Source organism: Callospermophilus lateralis, chromosome 4, assembly GCF_048772815.1.
Source record: "Callospermophilus lateralis isolate mCalLat2 chromosome 4, mCalLat2.hap1, whole genome shotgun sequence".
In the NCBI taxonomy this organism is placed as follows: domain Eukaryota; kingdom Metazoa; phylum Chordata; class Mammalia; order Rodentia; family Sciuridae; genus Callospermophilus; species Callospermophilus lateralis.
Genome location: NC_135308.1, coordinates 86,414,300 through 86,435,070, shown reverse-complemented (window position 1 = coordinate 86,435,070; position 20,771 = coordinate 86,414,300). Strand labels below are relative to the sequence as shown.

Below are 20,771 nucleotides of genomic sequence, written 5' to 3'. Positions count from 1 at the left end.
ATTAATACCTCTACTCCAATCTTGCCAACTAACACTAAAATATCCAACTACTTATGTGGCATTTCCTTTTGGATTTTGAATGGGCTTATTGAACTAACTATATTTAAAAATTGAGCTCTGATGTTTCTCTATATTTGAGTCCTGCTCTTCCCATTACCTTCCTCATCTCAGTGGATGGCACCTTTCAAATGCTCAAACCCAAATCATTGTTGTCAAATTTAGTTCTCCCCGATTCCTTTCAGACCCCTCAATCAGTTTCTTTGTGGCTGTACTTCCAAAATATATTCTGAACTTGACTCCTTTTCATAGTAGCTAACTGTCATTGTCTTGATAAACCACCAGCACCCATCACTTGAACTACCATAATAGCCTCTTATATTTTGGCTCCTCTTCTTCCTGTTGTGTTTCTTCTCAACACATTAAGTCAGACTTTGTAGCAAGTCCGATCATATCATCTCCCTTCTCAAGTTGAACAAAGTATTCTATGTACATATAAAAATATGGCATAATGAATCTCACTATTTGTGTGATTGAAATGCACAAATAAAAAAAGAAAGTAAGAAAAAGAATCTGCTATTTAACTGTAAAAAATAAAATAAAAGCTAAAATCCATACCATGACTCACAAGGCCCTGCATGACTGGTTTTCCATAACCCTTCTCAACTCTCCTGCTACTGTATTCCTTATTCACTCCTTAGTCTTTTTCAGACACATCTCAAAGCCTCTGCACTAGCTATTCCCTATTTGGAAATACTCTTCCAAAATATTTGCATGATATATTCTTCATTTAATTCAGTGTGAGTAACAGAAGAAATAAAAGGAGACAGAAGCCATTTTAAAATTCAAATACCTTGCAAGGATGGAAAGCCTATAACTTCTAAGACTCTAAAGAATAAGAGATGAGCAATTAGACAAGTAGAAAAAGGAAAAAAAATCAAAAGTGGAATGGAAGAAGTAACATTACCTCTATTTGCAGACAGTATTCCATGAAAAAAAAACCAAAACTGTTACAGCTAATAAGTACATTCAATAAATTTACATGATACAAAATAAATATACAAAAATCATCAACATTTTTATACACAAATAATGACCTTAACTGAAAAAGAAATTTAAAAATTCTATTTATGGTATCATAAAAATAACTAGGAATAAATTCAACAAGGAAGTGAAATATCTGTATGCTCAAAACTACAAAATACTGATGGAAGAAACTGAGGAAGACACAAATGAAAAGATATTTCATGTTGATTGGAAGAATTAATATGACTAACGTACTTGTTACTCAAAGCAATATATAGATTCAGTGCAACCCCTATCAAAATCCTAATGGCCTTTTCCTCCAAAACAGAAAAAATCCTAAATTATTTTTTGGAACTTGAGAAGACTATAAGCAGCAAAAGCAATTCTGAGAAAGAAAAACAGAGATGGAGGTATAGCACTTCCTCACTTAAAATTACATTACAAAATATAATAATTAAAACAGTATGGCTCTGGCATAAAAACAGACATATAGACTAGTAGAATGGAACAAAGGGTACAGAAATAAATCCAAACACACAGAGTCAACTAGTTTTTGACAAGGGCTCCAAGAGGACAAAATGAAGGAAGGGTTCTCTCTTCAATAAACAGTCTGGGAAGAGAAGAGTTCCACATGCAAAAGAATGAAACTGGACCTTTATTTTATAGCATACACCAAAATCAACTTTAAATGATCAGAGACCCAAATATAAGATTGGAAACTATACCCAAAGAGAACAAAATATTCAAAGAGATAAAAAGGAAAAAATCCTGGATGTTGGCCTTAACAATAACTTTTTGGGGTATTACACCAAAAGCTGAGGCCATAAAAGAAACAGTAAATAAATGGGACTATATCAAATTTAAAAACTTCTGCACAGTGAAGGAAACAACTAACAAAATGAAATGGCAGCTTACAGATTGGGGGAAACACTTGCAAAAATCATATATCATATAAGTGGTTAATATCCAAAATTATAAAAATACATATAACTCAATACTGTAAAAATAAATAGCACCATTTAAAAACAAGCAAAACCCCTGAGTAGATGTATCTCCAGATAAGGCATAAAAATGGCCAACATGCATACTAAAAGGTGCTCAGCATCATTAATCATCAGGGAAATGCAGGTCACAACAACAATGGGACATTTCTTCACAAATGTTAGAATGGCTTTTATCAAAAAGTCAAAGGATAACAGATGTTGATGAGGATATAAGGGGAATTCCTATATACTGTTGGTGCATATTGGTGCATCTACCATGGAAAACTGCATGGATATTTCTAAAAAAATGAAAAATAGAAGTACCATATAACCCAGAAATCCCTGTTCAGGGAGTATTCCAAAAGAATATGAAATCACCACCTCATAAAGCAGCCCACACCCCCATGTTATTTGCAGTATTATTCACAGTGGCCAAGATACAGAAACAACATAAGTGTTGGTCAGAACAGGTGAAGAAACTGGCATGTATTTGCAATAGGATGTTATTTATCCCTGAAAAAGAATGGGATCTTTCCATTTATCACAATTGTGGATGGACCTGCAGGACATTATGTTAAGTGCAATAAGTCAGAAACTGAAAGAAAGATACTACACTGATCCTGAGAATCTTAAAAAATTCAGCTATACAGAGATAGAAAAAAAAAAAGCAGCATGGTTACCAGGGATGGAATAATAAAATGTAGGTCAGAGGATACAGAGTCATAGATATGTAGGATGAACAAGTCTAGACACATATTGTATCCTGTGAGGACTACAGGAAGAAAAACAGTTATTGGGATTCATGTTAATGAATAGAATTGCTCTTGTCACAAAAACAAACAAACACAAAAATTGGGTAAGAATGTGAGATGATGGATATTCTAATTTGTTTCACCATAGTAACCCTTTTACTATCTGTATATATCTCTCAACTCACTGTGTACCTAAAATGTGCAAATAAAATTTATGAAAAAAAGAGCAAGTTTTGAGATTTCAAAAAGGCTTTGAATAGCAAAGTCTCAATAAGACTTCTCAGTTGAACATAGTGACTCAGTTTGGCAATCTTTGAAGTTTGGACTTCCCACTCAAGATAGTCACCCTTGATATTTGGGAAAGAGAAAAAAAATTAAATATACTTGTAGTTACTGCTAAGAAATAACCTTGGGTCTAGTTATTGGCACATGTAGTTTATAAGAAATACATATATATGTATAAACTGGGCATAGTGGCACATGCCTATAATCCCATTGGCTTGGGAGGCTGAGACAGGAGGATGGTGAGTTCAAAGCCAAACTCAGCAACTTAGGGAGGCTCTAAGTACCTCAGTGAGACTCAGTTTCTAAAAAAATAAATAAATAAAATAAAATGCCTGGGAATGTTGCTGAGTGGTTAAGCACCCCTGGGTTCAGTCCCCAGTACAAAAAAAACCAAATAAATAAATATATTCTAAGTTTTGTGGAAGCATGTAGCAGCACAGTCAGCACATGAAAGAGAAAAAAGAATAGATGAATCCCACTATCCTCTTTAAGGACATGCCCCCGGTACCTGAAAGGCCTCAACTAGCCCCCACCACCTAAGGTTTCTCTACCTCTGACACTGCCAAAATGGGACCAAGCCTCTACACATGAGGGGACTGGGCAATGTGTTTTTCTTTATAAAAACTGTATTATAGATAACTTTTTATAATAATAGTGTATGTAACTCTACTAGTGATCTGTTTCATCTCTTTATATAGATTTGGTATAATTAATTTAAACAAGAATCTATTGATCGATGTTTGAGATTTTTTTCCCTATACGTTTGGAGCAAATGTAATAATTTTTCTTTTCATGCAGATTTAATGGTTCTGTCTTTTCAAATGTAAAAGTACTTTAAAGAATACTTAATTATGTTGCAAGGGTACTGAACATTAGAAGTGAGTGTAAAAATAAAGTGCTTATATTAATTGTGTGAAACTTGTTTAAAAGTTCTGATTAATAATCATAGTATTGGTTAATTTTTTAGACATCTGAGTACCCAGTGGTGCTCTCTTTAGAAAACCACTGCTCCCCTTCCCAGCAAGAAGTGATGGCGGACGTTTTGCAGACTACTTTTGGAGATTCCCTGCTTTCTGACTTGCTTGACGATTATATAGACAAACTACCTTCACCAGAGGTAAAATTTTGCCTAAGATGCTCAGGTTAAGAGAACAAACCTACAAATCATGTTATTCTCTTATTGGCCCTTGAGACGAGGTTAGAGACCAATGAAAATGAAAATGTTTAGTTTTGATTATTTACAGAGGCTTATTTTTGCATATGTTGCCTAGGAAATGTTCTTGTGAATATGGAGGTGAATAAAGAGAATATATAAATAAAGAAAATGTATGGACATATATGTAAAAACCCACATTGTGATTTCATATCTTATTTCATGGGCCCACAATTTCAAGGCAATTAATATACCTCAGGTGTTTGATATATTTTATGGGCAAAAAGCAAAGAAAGAGGAAAGAAGTCCAAAGAATAAACAATACATATCCAATATCTCAACAGTTAAGGAGCAGGGTCTGCTTTATAAATCTGCTCTTTTCAGTTTCCTGAATCTAGGACCTCTTTCTGTCAAATTTTGAGTATATTCAAGTATTTGGTTTGCAAAACCACCTTTCCTCTGCCACCAGGACTTCACTTCTTTTCCAATTGTGATTACCTTCTTTCACATCGCAGATTTTCATATTCTTATCTCCTTGCAACCTATCCAGTCTGGCTTCCTTTTCCACCAGCTCCAGAATTCTTATGGTCTCCAAAGACTTTCTTACTAATAAATTCTAGTGAAATCAATTCAGTCTTCAACTGGCTTGTTCCCTCAGCCACAATCAGATGGGTCCCTTACATATCTTACTAAGGTAGATATTACACCATAAGGCCATAAAAGATAAAGTAAATAAATGGGACTATTTCACATATAAAAACTTCTGCACAGTGAAGGAAACAACCAACAAAATGAAATGGCAGCCTAAATATTGGGGGAAAATACTTGCAACCATATACCAGAGGTTACTATCCAAAATTTATAATGAATACATATAGCTCAATACTAGAAAAACGAATAGCCTCATTAAAAAAAAAAAAAAAAAACAAAAAAAAAAAAACAAAAACCCCACAAAACCTTAGTAGATGTATCTCCAGATAAGGCATAAAAATGGCCAACAGGCATACCAAAAGGTGCTCAGCATCATTAAACATTAGGGAAATTTTATTTCTTTCTCATGAAAATATGACAAAACACTTTGCCATGGCTGTAACAATGCAAACTTAATTGTAAATGTGTGATTGTGTCTCTCTTTCAAAATTGTTTCTACAGGCACTGAAGTTCAAAGTACTAGTTAAAAATAAGAAAATAGGAACCCTAAAGGAAACTCATGCAAGGCATGGTTTCAGTAAGCATGGTAAAGTGGAGGAATTGGAAGAAGAAGAAGAAGAACAAGAGCAGGAGGAGGAAGAAGAAGAAGTGAAAGAAACAGAATCATATGATAATTTTTTGACAAGACTCAATCAAGAAACGGAAATGGAGGAAAAAAAGACACTTCCAATAACACTTTTCAAGAAAAAGAAGGTGACATGATGCGTTGCGAGACTCTTACAAGTGATTGAAAAATATCTAATTTCTTATTGGTGGAGAATTGAAAAGACCCTAGAAAGAAGAATCATTTCCTTCCATATGAAACCTGGGATCTATCATTTAAAATTTACTTTGAAAAAATAGACAGTGGAGAAGAGTTATATCTTGGTCTGGAGTTGTCGCTCAGTGGTAGAGCATTTGCCTAGTATGTGTGAGGCATTGGGTTCCATTCTCAGCATCCCATAAAAAATAAATAAAATAAAGATATTATGTCCACTTTAACTAAATATATATATATTTTTAAAAAGAGTAATCTCTTAAATATGTGGCTCAATGGTTAGAATGCTTTTTTGGCATGCATTAGGCCCTGTGTTCAATCACCACAGCTGCAAAAAATTAAAAATTAAAAAATAAACAAAAAGTAAAAAAAATTAAAAATAATTATTTATTATGTTAGTTCTTTCTAATTTTTTTCACTATAGTCACCAGTTTTTATGAGCTCTTATATATGAGGCACTGTGCAAAGTACAAAAGATAGAGATAAACCACATAATTTCTCCACCCTCACAAAGAGAGAAGAAAATATTTATGAAATGTTGTGTTTTAACTATACATATTAGTGTATCAAAAGAAGATATATTAGTTTGCATGTGGCTTGAAACTAGTCCAACTGGTTTAACTAAAAGGATAATTAGGTAATTGGCCCACATAATGCCAGGTTCAGGGAAAAAATTTTATTTTGAGGGGTGCCTTTGTATACTGTCTCAATTAAGGTAACAGGATTTTAATTCTTCCTCCATCTTTGGTCTCACTTTCTCTGAATTTGTGCAAAACTATTGTGAAAATTCAGCTTTATATCATTTCATTTCAGGTTCAAAGGCAGTAGCATGTCTATGAACACCTTAGCACAGTAGGCAAAATTTCATTTTGTACATCAACTATGAGCTGGTTATGTGCACATTTCTGAACCAATTACTGATTCTAGGGGGATGAAAAGCTCTTACTAGCTAGGGCCAACCTGCATGATCCTTATTTAAACACATGGAGCAAGCATGAGCAAGGGATGTGTCATTGTGTCCTGTGCCCATCCTCCCACCCCCACCCCAACCCCCACACCCTGTCAAACTTGGAAATATAGAGGGATAAGTCCTGGTCTTTAAAAGAGCAAATGCTATTCCAAAATGTTAGAGCAAATTGGAAATTTGCTTACTCATGACTAAAACTTCTAAATTTACAAAATTCATGAGAATAAACTGAGATCTTTGAGAAAAAGAAAATAGTAATAATTATTATCCTTAATACTTATTATATTAATTTGAATTTTAAATTTATTTAGGCTAGCTGTATTGCCATTAAATATTATATTCATAAAAATAATCACATGACTTAAACCAAATACTTTTTGAGAAAAAATCTTATGAAAAGAATAAAATGATCTATTTGAAAGTGTATTTTCTTGATTGGAAAAGGAAATTTTCAAATGATTACTATAAAAATGTGAAATTGCTACATTTTATTTTTAGGTCAGGAAGATAAGAATATCTTTGGCCTTATCTGATCTTGTCATTTATACTAAAGCTGAGAAGTTCAAAAGCTTTCAATATTCAAGACTATATCAGCAATTTAATGAAAATAATTCTATTGGTGAGACACAAGCTCGAAAACTTTCAAAGACGAGAGGTAAATGCTTATGATTCAAACGATGCAGCATTTAAATCAGTTATATATAGGTTGAGATGGATCAATGATACTTACATATTTATATTCTTATAAGATTTCAACATATTTAACATAATTTAGATAGAGTTATACATATGCCTAAGGTTATGTTAAATTTTATTCCACAGAACTTAGCTTTTATTTACCTTCTTTGAGTCATACAATTTTGATTAAATGTCCAGCATGGACCCTTTTGTGGATGGGACCTTGGTGAGTGGTTTATGAGGCACAGCAGGGGGTCACAAGTTGCAGAGGGAGGCTGAGCACTTGGACTTTGTCTTGGGAGCAAAGGTGAGCAGGAGCAAGACTGCAGCCTCAGGAATGGCCCGATCTACTGTGTATTTCTGAAAGATACCTCTATGACATTGGCTGCAGGCAGAAAGGAGATGAGGAAGGCTTATGGCAGGGCAGAGAGAGTGGAATCAGGAATTTTGTAAATTCAACAGCATTGAAGAGGGAAGAGTTCATTAGACTTGGAGGCTGTGTCTAAGAAGAGGAGAGGGAAGTACCAAGGCTGGACTACTGGATTGCTGTGTGAAGTGTGCACGGCCATGGCACACCTCCAGAGGTTCCACCTGTCTCTGCATCTTCTTCTAACTGCCTTCTGACTCTAAATCTGAAGGAGTTCTTCTGTTTGGTTACACCAGAAATAAAATAATCCCTGGGAAGGAGAATGGGAAACAGACCATCTTCTTTTTAGATATTATAATAGAAAGTGTCACAAAGGGATAGGCAACTAATTTAACAGGTGACTGCAAAGATACCTAGTATTATTGCAAATATAATAAACATTAAAAGAATGTAGTAGATGAAGTTTATTGAAATGGAAAGATTCTCACATTAATAATAAAGAAAGGCAGTTTGTAAAAGGGAATAAACAATATTATTCAGTTTTGAAAATTAGCATATAAATAGAAAAGAATGGAAAGATATATACCAATCTGTATCAGTGGTTCTTAACTGAGTGATGATATTACATGTAATTTTATTTCTTCTTGTTTTGTTTGATTTCTCCATATTTCTATAAAGGACTGCATTACAAATTACTGCATTTATAATATCAAATCATGTTTAATATCTAAAGTTAAATCTCAGAAGTGACAAAATCATATTATGTAATGGGCCCTTAGTGATTAATCATGTATTACTTTGTACATGAGAAACATTAAGACCCGGAAGGGTGTGTGTTTTGCCTAAGGACAGACATCCCTTAGAACTAGATAAGAAAACATGATACACCCAGGCATGTTTACATGAATGGTTTCAAATAACGTTCAGGTAGAGTGCAACTTTCAAAAATAAGTATTGATGAAAAATTAACTGTAATTTAAAAATTGACAATGCTTTCTAATGAGTAGTTTTTAGGATGAGGAAAGAAATGATTTTGTCCTAGTTCCATTAGCAAATATAGTGGGCCATACACAATTACTGCTTCTCACACAGTTGGCCATCATACTAGCAGGAATGTTTGTGGGAACAGGATCTGGTTAGTAGAAGAAGAAAATCTTGGAAAAACATGAAATCTATGTTTGAAAATTTACTGGAGTTCTAAATGATAAAAGGTATGGGTTAGTTTTAAATCTCAAGTAATTTAAAATAAATAGAAATACCAATAATGTTATATATAGACATTATTTCAGTAAGAAAGATATTGAGGGTAAATAACATTATTGAGTGGTGGTGAGTTTTTTAGTGAAAGACAGTAGAGATTGAATGAATTTGGGGAGAAGATGATGGAGTGGAGGGGTGGGAGCTGAACTGTATGAACTGAGGTTACCGTTAGGACCTGTGAATCCGTGAAATGTTCAATCAAATTAATTTAGCAAGGATCATATAGCTTCATATGACTTACCATGTGATTCTATCCTATTGTGAAAATCAAAGTTAGAAGAAATGGGGAAAGATGTTACTTTTGTTTTAAAAAAATAAATATATTTTATTTTGGAAATTTTATATATTCTTATAGTAAAATGAAGTTAATTTGGATTTGGAAAAAAAGAAATGGAAATGAAGTCATTCTTTTCTTCAAGTGAATTATCAGTGTACATAAATTGGGTAATGAAATTATTATTAATCAACAAATATGATTTATAATATAAAAAAGACATGGGATTCATTTTGATTTTCCTGAATCACCAATAGATTTGCCAAAATAATATGTAGCAACTTTATTGAAACTATTGTAGAATTATATAATACATAGAAGTAGTAGTTTATTTATTTTAAATCTTTCACAATGTTTTAATAATTTTTCTTGTAGCCTATGAGTTTATTTTTCACACCAAGAATTTCATTACCAGAATATATCCTAAAGCAACAAGAGCAGACTCTTCTAACTTTAATCCTCAAGAGTTTTGGAATATAGGTTGTCAAATGGGTATGTTACATTGGGTTGTTTGCAAAAGTAAGTTGAATTAATTTTATGAATTAATGAAAAATACATGAAAAAAGCTTCCTTTTTTTGTCACTGGGGGCACAAAATGATGAAGCATTGATTTCAGGATTTGAAGTCATTCCTAAATAGGTTGAAGAGGGTAAATCTAGATGAGGGCTGGTGACCTGGCAACCAAATTCATGAGGAGTTATCATGGTACATATGTGGTGGAGGAAGGGAACAAACTGAAATAGATGTTCAGACAACATAGAAGATCACATTCCTTTGCCAGAAAGTCAGGTTCAAGTCTTTTTCAGATCAACTGACCTCTGTCACTTAAACTTTGTAGAGATTCTATATTCATAGTCTTGAAAAGTGAGTAGGATCGCACGGTGTGGTTATTTGTCCTTATAAGTTTCTCCTTATTCTAAGCGAACAGCTGGTGCAGTACTGGCACTAGCCAGTCGGAAAGTGCCTGGTTTTAGCCCATCCTCTATGGATTGTGGCAAGGCTGGTGGGCTCGAGGAGAGTGGGAGACTGGGGCTACTGCATGCAGTGGCTACTTATCAGGCTATATTAAGTTACTTCTACAATTTAGCAATTATCACCCTGTTTCTCACTAACCCTCACATGATAACAACACCCATTTGACCTGAAAGTCTGTGATATAGTTGGTATCTTCACCTCTGACATTTAAAGTACTGATTTTTAAAATTTTTATATTTCTTGAATTTACCTGACATGTGGTTTGTTTACTGTGTAATCTACACTGTGTACTATTTTGACTTCTTTACTCAAAGCTAATTTAATTTACAGATTAAACTTTTCACCCCACCAACATACATTAATACAGACACGCAGGAGGAAAAAGTTTAAAAATCATATCATTAGGCTGGTGATGTTTGTTCTCAGAATATTTGAAGCAAAATAACCCATGGTTAGATTTCAGTAAGTCATTTAACTGTGTCTTTTTAATTGTACCCCTAATTTCCTGACAATGTCAAAACACTTCTTTCTCACAGTGGCCTTGAATTTCCAAACTCCTGGTCTGCCCATGGATCTGCAAAATGGGAAATTTTTGGATAATGGTGGCTGTGGATATATTTTGAAACCCCAATTCCTAAGAGATGCTAAATCAAACTTTAATCCAAGTAAAATAAGAGACAGCAATCCACTTACACTTACAATAAGGGTAAGATTGATGACTTTTACTTATTTTGATTATTACATAAATAAGATAGCATACATTAATAATTTTGAATTCCATTAGTTTTCTTTAATGCCTTTTAAGCTTATGTTAAATCGTTTCAGGTACTATAATTTGGTGATATTTCAACATTTTTTCATATCTGAAAAATGCCTTTCTGTTGCATCTTTACATGAATGATTACCTGCCTGTGAATAGACATGTTGAGGCCAGAACTTTCTCTTCTCAAAGATCTATTTATACTATTCCATTGTATCTCAGCATTTAACATTGTTATAGAGAGGTCCGAGTTCAGTCCACTGATGACCTTGCTACTTTTTTTTCCCCCTCTTTAACTTTAAAGAATAAAGTTCCACCAGGAAATCGTTGGAGCTGTCTTCTTTATATTAGTCTCCAGAATTAATCTTTTGTAGTTCAGACCTTTCCCCCCCTTATGTCTATGAACATGATTTGATTGCTTAGAAAGGAAAAGTGTCTGTATGCTTTTCTCCAGTATCTGTCCTTTATGTCTACCAATTTATGTCAACTTTAGAATGTTCCCCTCTCCTCTGCATTTTAGGAGAGCTTTTAACATTTGTTCTATGTTGATTTTAGTCTTCATTAGTTTAAATGTCGATGCAAAGTTTTCCCTCGCAGTATTGGTCCCTCTTCCCCAGTTGTTATTTACCTCATACGGCTTCCTTTTTAATGTCTCTATCCTACCAGTGCCCTTCTCTCAGACTCTGGTCTTATTAATTCATTCTCATATTTTGTTTCATAACATCCTGTGTCATTTCATTAACAACAAAAGCAGTCATCTGAATTTTTTTTTTCTATTAGTAAGGATTTTTCTGAACCTCCTTCTTATTCTTTATAGCCTAAATGGAAAATTTATTTACTCTTAAAAAATGTCACTGAATCTTTTGAGAAATCTCTACTTGCATTTTTTCCTCCACTTAATTGTGAGCAACCCTATTTTAATCTATACTAGCACCTCTCATTTGCAAATAAATTGGGTAGGTATAGTCTCTTTGGTCCCCCTCTATTTAACTAGTTGTTTCTAGAACCACATGAATTCCTATCAGAACCCGTTCTGGAATTTTGGTGAAGACTGATATTTTTATTTCTGGATTGGTTTATTGTGTCTGGTGCTGTTACTTAGTGCAGTTTTGTTGGCTCTTCTGACTGTTTAGAGCTCTTGCCCCTCATTACTTGGATGTCAGAGGCCCTGAAATAGTGAGCTTGAGTATGCTTCTCTGGAAACTCTTCCTACCCCAGCTCTTTCCACTATCATGACATCACAAGGTTTGGGAGACAAGTCTTATCTACTTCAAGCCCTGCCCATTTTAGCTCAGCAGTCAATGGGAGTTTTGAGAGTTGTTTTCCAGAAATTAATGTGGAAAAGAGTATTCAGTGAAGATGAATGAGATTGAAATGATGGTGGCCATGGCCAATGAATGATGGAGCTGACTTTTCTTCTGGCTGTCCAGGATTTTGTGACCCTAAACTAGGAGCATCTGCTGGAAAGGAAGAAATTGACTAAAATAGTGGATTCACCAAAACTGATTAGTTGACACTCTTTCTAGGATCTGGCAAAATAGTGACCATTGAGCTTATTATATAACATTACTGTAGTGTTGAGAGCCTTTCTGCATCTTGTAAATGGTTGATCTAGTGAGAAGAGGTGTATCAGCCTCTTGTAAGATCCTTCCCATTCCACCTGAATCTCTCTTTAATGCCTTTTAAGACATATTCACTCTCAATTTAATCTGCCACCTGAGAGATTCTGTCTCACTTTCCTTTCTAACTAAATATTGTTTTGATTTTCTTTCACAAACATTCATTGTTTAACCACCAACAATACTGAAATCTTTAATCTGACCTCACTTTTAGAACCTAAGACTATTTTAATAGTTTATTTAGTACCCCTATCTATTTAATCACCAGGCTGTCAAACTTAATATTTTAAAACCTAAACATCTCTTTGTAGTTAAATCTACTTTTGATATTTTTTTTAAAGAGAGAGAGAGAGAGAGAGAGAGAGAGAGAGAATTTTTTAATATTTATTTTCCAGTTCTCGGTGGACACAACATCTTTGTTTGTATGTGGTGCTGAGGATCGAACCTGGGCTGCACACATGCCAGGCGAGCACGCTACCGCTTGAGCCACATCCCCAGCCCAACTTTTGATATTTTATTTATTTGTCAATGAATGGTACCACACATACAATCAGCTCAGACTAGAATTTGGGAAGGAACAACTCAATCTTATACATCTTCCTCGTCTTTAAATCCTGCTGATTCTACTCCTATCATCTCACTTATCTGTTCTCTAGTTCTGATCTCCTATGCTGCTGCCTGATTTCAGAAATTCAGTCACTGGGCCTCTTTGGCTTCCTAAGGGATTTTCAGGTATCCTGTCTCAGTTTTCTCGACCCTTCTTCTGCAAGTTGATTAGAGAGATTTAGCTACAATGCTAATCTTATCCGCATATTTCATATTTATTTTTGCTTACTGATTTATTTTCTACTTAGGCCTTGACCTACTTCTCTATCCCTATTTCTCACCAGTTCTAGCCTTAACTTTATTCTACACCTACATGGAAGTAGGATCCTTCTCTGATCATAATCCACCTCTATGTTGCTTATGCTTTTTAACCTCTGAAACCGTGAGCCAAAGTAAACTTTCCCTTCTCTATGTTGTTCTTTTCAGGTCTTTCAGTCACGGCAACAAAAAAGTTAACCAAAACCCTTGTATTCTGAAGTTTCATAGAGCTATAAGTGGGGTGCAGTTAGACAGTCAGAGCTAGTGGTTCTCTCAGCCATGGCTGTGTGAATTCTTTCTTGATTGTTCTATGGACATTTGTAGTTACTTTATAACTTGCACACATTGTGTGGAACATGACCTGGAAATCAGAGGGGATAATTTTACTCTTGGCTTTCTTATATTCCCCATGTAGGCATTCAACATTTCTGGTTTAATCTTTGTCATCTAGAAACAGCATTTAGGTTTAGATCAGTTATTTTCAAACTTATAAAAAACATGGAACCACTATCTAGATTCAAAATCTTATGTGTAAGACCACAGGATGAAAGAGCCACTCTGATTCCCCAGCGGCAGGGTTTTCTGTTTGACATCCTGTCTTCTGCAGTGCCTCTTACGGGGGCTTTGTTAATTAGAGTTTCATATTCAATTATGTATATTAAAATTAGGAATTAGGCAATGTTTTATTTTGTTTGGCCTGAGGCTTACCAAAGCAGAGTTTCTCCATTTTGGTAAAGGTCTGCTACCTGACTTGCTGATAGTTATCTGGTACACATTGATATTTGCGACCAGTGTACTACAGGTCTATGTGCTTTCTAAAAACTTCATATGTAATTATGCTGGTTGAGGCCCGATGAATATTGATTGCTAAATATTTGTAATCACTCAGGTTTCTAGCAAATGCCATAATAAATGTCCCTCCTTCTAACCCTCTGTACATCTCTCCACCCTCCTTCCATCTTTCTTAAAAAAAAAAAAAACAAAAAAAACCCTAACTTAATTATTTATTATTCCTCTATATAGTCTTCAGGAATTAAAGTTATGACCTAACTTCCATTTCTTACCCTAAGTTAGTACATTATAAATACCTTTTTGGGTTCAGTTTGTTCCTAAAAGTAAAGCAAAGTTCTGCTTTAATAATTAGCTTGGCTAATAAATATCTAAGTAAAACTATTATTAATTACTTCTAACATTCTTTTGATACCCAGTCTCTAATATGCATATGAGATATGTGATTTTTATCAAACTCAGGTTACTTATGACAATACAGATAAAACAGTAATGCAAAATTTGATAAATTATTCAAACATTAATTTATCAGAAAATATTATAATGAATTATGGGATTTTTTTTACATTTGAGAAGGAATATTCATTTTGCTTTTAATTTTTTTCAGTATGCTTAGTATAAATTTAGGAATAACACCTGGTATAAGAACCCCCAGCCAGAATTACATAAAATATGGTAATGACTCAAACCCTGGACCTTGTGGATTCTGCTGTACTAAACACATTTAAGCAAAATGGAATGATTTAGACATGGTCTTAGTATTTATCTATTGATACTTGAGAGTAAAAGACTTTGATTCTAAAATTTGCCTTGTGTTACAGATTCAATTTTGTAGGAACTGATAGTCTATCAATTTTTTAGAATATGCAATTGATTTTATTTTGAAATTGTGTTAATCCAGTTTAATATTCTGCTAAATTCTCATGTTCATATGCATTTGTGCAGCTCATCAGTGGTATCCAGTTGCCTCTTGGTAACTCATCCTCTAACAAGATTGACACATTAGTGATTGTGGAAGTTTTTGGTGTTCCAAATGATCATATGAAACAGCAGACTCGTGTAGTTAAAAAAAATGGTGAGCTCCTAATATATCTTATTAGTCTTCTTGTTGGAAAGCTTGCAAATTACATACACACACACACACACACACACACACACACACACACTGGTTATTCATAAGGCAAAGGTTGTTATGTTCAAGATTACCGAAATGTTAACTGAAAAACAGTTCAATAGTGATGAGGTTATTTAGGTATGTTTCAGATAACAGATAGAAAAATTAGAATAATTTATCTGACATGCAAAATTATTGCTGTTTTCACTTTTACCTCCTTTTTATGTTTTCTTCCATATTTATGAGAGACATTTTGACAGCTGCAAATCTATTTAGTGTGTAATCTTTGTATTAAATGAAAATCTCATGATTGTTCTGACACAATGTATTACACATTTTTACCTCACTGCTTGAATTATTTTAGATCAAAGATCTGTAGCTTCTGACTCAGGCTAAAGAAGTCATAAAAACCTACTGATCCAATATTTAGATTCATAATGCAGTCATTTTTGCCAAAAGAGAAGTGCAGGATTGGAAGGAATGACTTAGGTAAGATTTTCCACCTACCAGTATCCAGGGACATTTTATGTAATTTCAGTACTGGAATTATCATTTCTTCTCTGAGGTTGAAATTACTAAGGAAATGTTGAAAAGGATAGGCTCCTGGGATTAAGACCTAGTCAGGATCACCTTAGAGGAGACCTTGGAACTGATCCTTGCATCTGGAATCCTCTTTAAATAGATATTTCCAAAGCATAGTGTATTTCATTTCAGGGTCTGGAAATATGCTCTAGACTAAATGACATTGGCAGAGGATCTGGTGTGGTCTTGTTCTTCTTCTTTCTTAAAAAAATCTTATTTGTTCTTTTTAATTATACATGACAGTAGAATCTATTTTGATAGATTTATACAAGCATTGAATATATCTTATCCTAATTAGGATCCCAGTCTTGTGGATGTTGAAATTTGATGGTGAAATACAATGTTGAAATTTACTGTGGTATATTCATATGTGTGTGTGTGTGTGTGTGTGTGTGTGTGTGTGTGTGTGTGTATATATATATATTTTTTTTTTTTTTTTTTTTTTGCTGGGGGGGGTATACCAAGGATTGAACTCGGGGGGAGGGGGGTGTACCAGGGACTGAACTCAGGGGCACTGAGCCACATCCCCAACCTTAGCCTTATTTGGTATTTTATTTAGAGACAGGGTCTCACTGAGTTGCTTAGTGCCTTGCTTTTGCTGAGGCTGGCTTTGAACTTGTGTTTCTCCTGTCTCAGCCTCCCAAGCTGCTGGGATTATAGGTATGTGCCACCACACCCAGCTGAACATATATTCTTATATGTCATATTAATTCTGCAGTCTTTCCTATTCCCATCCCTCTGCTTTTCCCTTCATTCCTCTTTGTCTTATTCACTGAACATCTATATTCCTCTCTCCTCTTGTTGGGGTTAGTGAATACATATCAGAGAGAACGTTACACCTTTGGTTTTTTTGGGATTGGCTTATTCCACTTAGCATGGTAGTCTTCAGATCCATCCCCAAATATAGAATACTTCACAAATTTGTGTGTCATTTTTGTGCAGAGGCCAATAATCTCTGCATCATTCCAATTTTAGTGTATGTGCTGCTGAAGGGACCATAGTCTTATTTTTCTTGAATGATAATTTTGAACAGTGTCCACAGACTGCTTCATTTGCACTCCCCTAATCCTTCCCCAGCATGGACTCTAAGGCAAAAGTCATAGAAAAAAAGATTTGGGAAATTTTTGCTGCCTCGTTGCAGGTTATCCATTGGATGGAATATTGGTGAGGAGCTATTGCCTTATTTGTCACCTCTTAGATTGAAGCCACATTCCAGTGGCAGTGTCAAAAAGTAGTAATTGCTGTGTAAAGAAGTTAGAGTAAGCCATCTCTTGTTCCCTCCATCTTCTACTTGAGTCTTCATGGCAAAATATATAGAAACAAAATTCTAGAATTTTGATCACATCCCTGAACTTTATGGAACTGTTCCATAGACATTCAGTTAAGTTCATCAAATCAGAGCTCTTGCTATGCTAAAGACCTGGTGCTCTAACAATTATGAAACTACTTAAAATTTCTGTTTATTAAATATATTATGTACTTCCCAATTATTAAATATATTATCCTGTATTTATCAATTAAATTTATTATAGATAGCTTACAGTTCAAGTATTGAGATGAGATACAAGTAAAACATTATGATGTGAATTCATTAGTTCTTCAAAGAGAGTCGAATGAATTGTATGGGCAAAGGGCATTATTTAGAGATGGCTTTTGGAGAATATGTAGATTTTTTTTTGCATAGATTGAGAATAAGGGAATGTAAGGAAGAAAGACTAATGAGTCCTAAAACATAAAGAAGACACAATTTAAACATGCTGGGGAAAAGCCAAGAAACTCAGGGTGGGTGGAGTACAGGGTGCCTAGGAAAGATTAGTGAAAGCAAAAGAAGAATATAATATTGGAGGTAGTTATGAAAAATTGCAAAAGCCACACTGAGCTCTTATGGACTTTCTTAAGATTTTTAGAACAGGAATATGATACTAAAACAGAGTTCAGTGTTAGGAGGATTGTGTCTGTAGATCAGGTGGGAAGAAGGGTATGAGAGGAAAATAAGAAATAAAACAGAGTCAGGGTATGAACTCAATGAAGAAAAGATGTAGAAATCAAGGATAAGGAAAGCTGTGACATCAGAAAAGTAATAAAGAATGCATGTGAGGGACACTGTTCAGGAGTAAAGATCTAGATGGGTAGACAAGAGGGATTGCAAGAGTTTAACAACTGGGGTGACAGTAATGTCATTATCGACATGAGAGTCTGGGAGGAAAAGGATCATATTTGGATAAAGTGAGAAGGTAATTCCTTAGTTTTTGTCATATGTAGAAACTACATTAACCTTTATCAGATTTCATATCCTGGATTACCTTTATTTTGACAACTAAAAGTTAGGAGACTCTCATCTAATACATATTTATATATGTATGTGTCAGAAAGAGAGAGAGAGAGAGAGAGAGAGAGAGAGAGAGAGAGAGAGAGAGACACCAAGACAGACAGAGACAGAGAGATATATAGTGATACAAAGGAAGGAAAGGAGGTAGAAATGGTAGATATAATGAATGGGGTTGGAGAAGGACAAATAACTCAGTTTTAAGAATTTTCTGTAGATAGTGTATAGTGTCTATAAAGAATTGACTCTAAATCTGCTCCTGAACTCTATATGTTTCTTTCTCTTCTTAGGTCAAGGTAATACAGTTATTATCCCAGCATGAGCCAATTAGTTTACAGTTTCCATGGGCATAGACCACATCCTGGATTTCCATTTGCTAAATGTGCCTTTATGACCACAGGTGCAACTCAGAAAATGTAGTGTTAGTATAATTAGTCACAAATTCATCAGTGCTTCTGAAAAGAACAAAAACTATTGACATAGCAAGTGTAGCATTCCTTTATACCTGGAAAACAATATATATTATTTCTTTCCAAACCCTTGATTCTTTACTGAGTAAATATATATATTTGGTCTGAATGTGAGTATCTTGATTCCATTAAATTATGCTCTACATTTTGTATAATTTGGGTCATATTGTAAAACCATTTGGATTTCTTACTTTGGCAAGGAATTGGTTGTTTTGGATGATTTATTTTGTCAGAGAACAAAATTATTCATCCACTTTGGATCTTGAAATGACCATTTATTCAAAAGAAAGATGAAGATCTGGCTTTAGAGAATTCATTATCTAGCTTTTAGTTCAAAAACTATGTATGGAGATATTTGTGTCATAGGACCTGGAATCGAAAAATGATGTTAATTTCTTCATGTCTCAGTTTGTTTGTTAAGGGAATGCCTAGGCACATCAGTCATATTGCAGGATGATTTGAAGTTTCTTCTCTGAAATCAGACTCCCTGTGTATGAACTCCTCCACCACTTAGTTCCTATGTATGTGAAACCCTAGGAAGTTCTGTAACATCTGTGGTTCAGTTTCTTATCTGGGAATAGGGGCAGTAATAATCCTGATGAAGTCATTGTGAGGATGAAAGGAGGTGATCTATGTAATATTTTTAGAACATTGCTTAGCCAATATTGTTATTATTATAATTTATTTCTCTCATTGAGAGAATTAAAAACTCCAGTACTCTGAAACACAAGCTATGTTATTGTTATTATCAAAGTGTTGAAAAATTTGAAGAGTAATTGTTACTTATTTTTTCCCTAGAGATGGTGTCTATGATTTTTTTTTTGTATCTACTCCCTTATATTTCAGCTTTTAGTCCAAGATGGAATGAAACATTCACATTTATTATTCAAGTGCCAGAACTGGCATTGATACGTTTTGTTGTTGAAAATCAAGGTTTACTAACTGGAAATGAATTTCTTGGGCAATATACTTTACCAGTTCTATGCATGGACAAAGGTAATGTTCTTAAAAGTAAGATGATTATGTGAACATTAAACATATCTTGTCTTTATCAAAGGCATACTTTGAAATACCAAACACCTCTATCTATTGAAATAAGATGTAAAGGAAAATTTATGTATTCACACCTATTTTCTTTCCATGGAATTTCAGAAATGTCTTCTCATGTGGAAGGTAGAGTGGGGATGTGGACTTCCTAGGAACACTTAAGTAAATAAACGTGGTGTGTGTGTGTTTCTTTACATGGATCATAGTTCTCTGTCTCAGTGAAGAGTAGTCATAACTACCATAAGAAATAAGGGAAAGGGGTCTGACTTATGGAAGAGGCAATAATAATTCACTCTTGCCTGAGGAAAAGAGACCTGGGCCAGAGATGATCCTTGTACCACCCTTTCCAGGGCTGCCAGGGTGATTTATACTATGCTTCTAATTACCTTGCTTCAGCATGCTTACTTTTCTAACACCATCTGAGGTGTCCCTAGGAAACAGAGTCTTCTTGAAGCAGAACAGTGGCTAATTTTGGAGTACGCTGTGTGCTCGGTTCAGGCGCACATAATTCTGGAAGTCAGAATAGAAATTGCAAATATTTAATTTTTTTTTGTGTGTGGAAAATTAACATTCAAGATGGAACTATAATTCTACAGCCAGGGTTTCAAGTGTACATTTAGACAAAAGCACCTTCTTTCTCAGTAGCGTTTTTGGGTTCTTAACTGATTAATTTGTTGTTATTGTTTTAATTCAATACAATTCCTTTTGCAGGTTACCGTCGTATTCCTCTGTGTTCCAAAACGGGTGATAGTCTTGAGCCTGCTTCACTGTTTGTTTATGTTTGGTACATCAGATAGCAACAGAGAATTCTTGACACATTGTTAGCTATGCACCACAATAAAACAGCCAAAATGAATGTCCATAGCTTTTCCTTTTTTTTTTTAACATAAAGCAAAATAGTTATGTACAAAAACAGAAATATTGAACTAATTCACTTCATCAGGACTTTGCTTTAAATAATGCAAAATAGAACAGTGGAAAAACAAAAACAGGCACTTCAGTGGGTTCCCCCTTT

General features: G+C 34.4%; 1 protein-coding gene and 1 pseudogene across 1 annotated transcript in view; one reads left to right on the top strand and one right to left on the bottom strand.

Moving 5' to 3' along the window:
- Window positions 1-20,553, top strand: part of Plcz1 (phospholipase C zeta 1) — a gene marked incomplete at its 5' end in the record, with an annotated part of 43,153 nt that extends 22,600 nt beyond the window's left edge. The window contains 8 exons of the mRNA XM_076855343.1: window positions 4,011-4,160; window positions 5,349-5,600; window positions 7,130-7,286; window positions 9,586-9,702; window positions 10,722-10,891; window positions 15,163-15,292; window positions 19,556-19,705; window positions 20,468-20,553. Of these exons, the coding sequence (XP_076711458.1) occupies window positions 4,011-4,160; window positions 5,349-5,600; window positions 7,130-7,286; window positions 9,586-9,702; window positions 10,722-10,891; window positions 15,163-15,292; window positions 19,556-19,705; window positions 20,468-20,553 (1,212 nt within the window). The remainder of the gene's footprint in view (window positions 1-4,010; window positions 4,161-5,348; window positions 5,601-7,129; window positions 7,287-9,585; window positions 9,703-10,721; window positions 10,892-15,162; window positions 15,293-19,555; window positions 19,706-20,467) is intronic.
- On the bottom strand, window positions 16,811-16,909 carry LOC143398682 (U6 spliceosomal RNA; annotated as a pseudogene).
- Window positions 20,554-20,771: the final 218 nt, after the last annotated feature.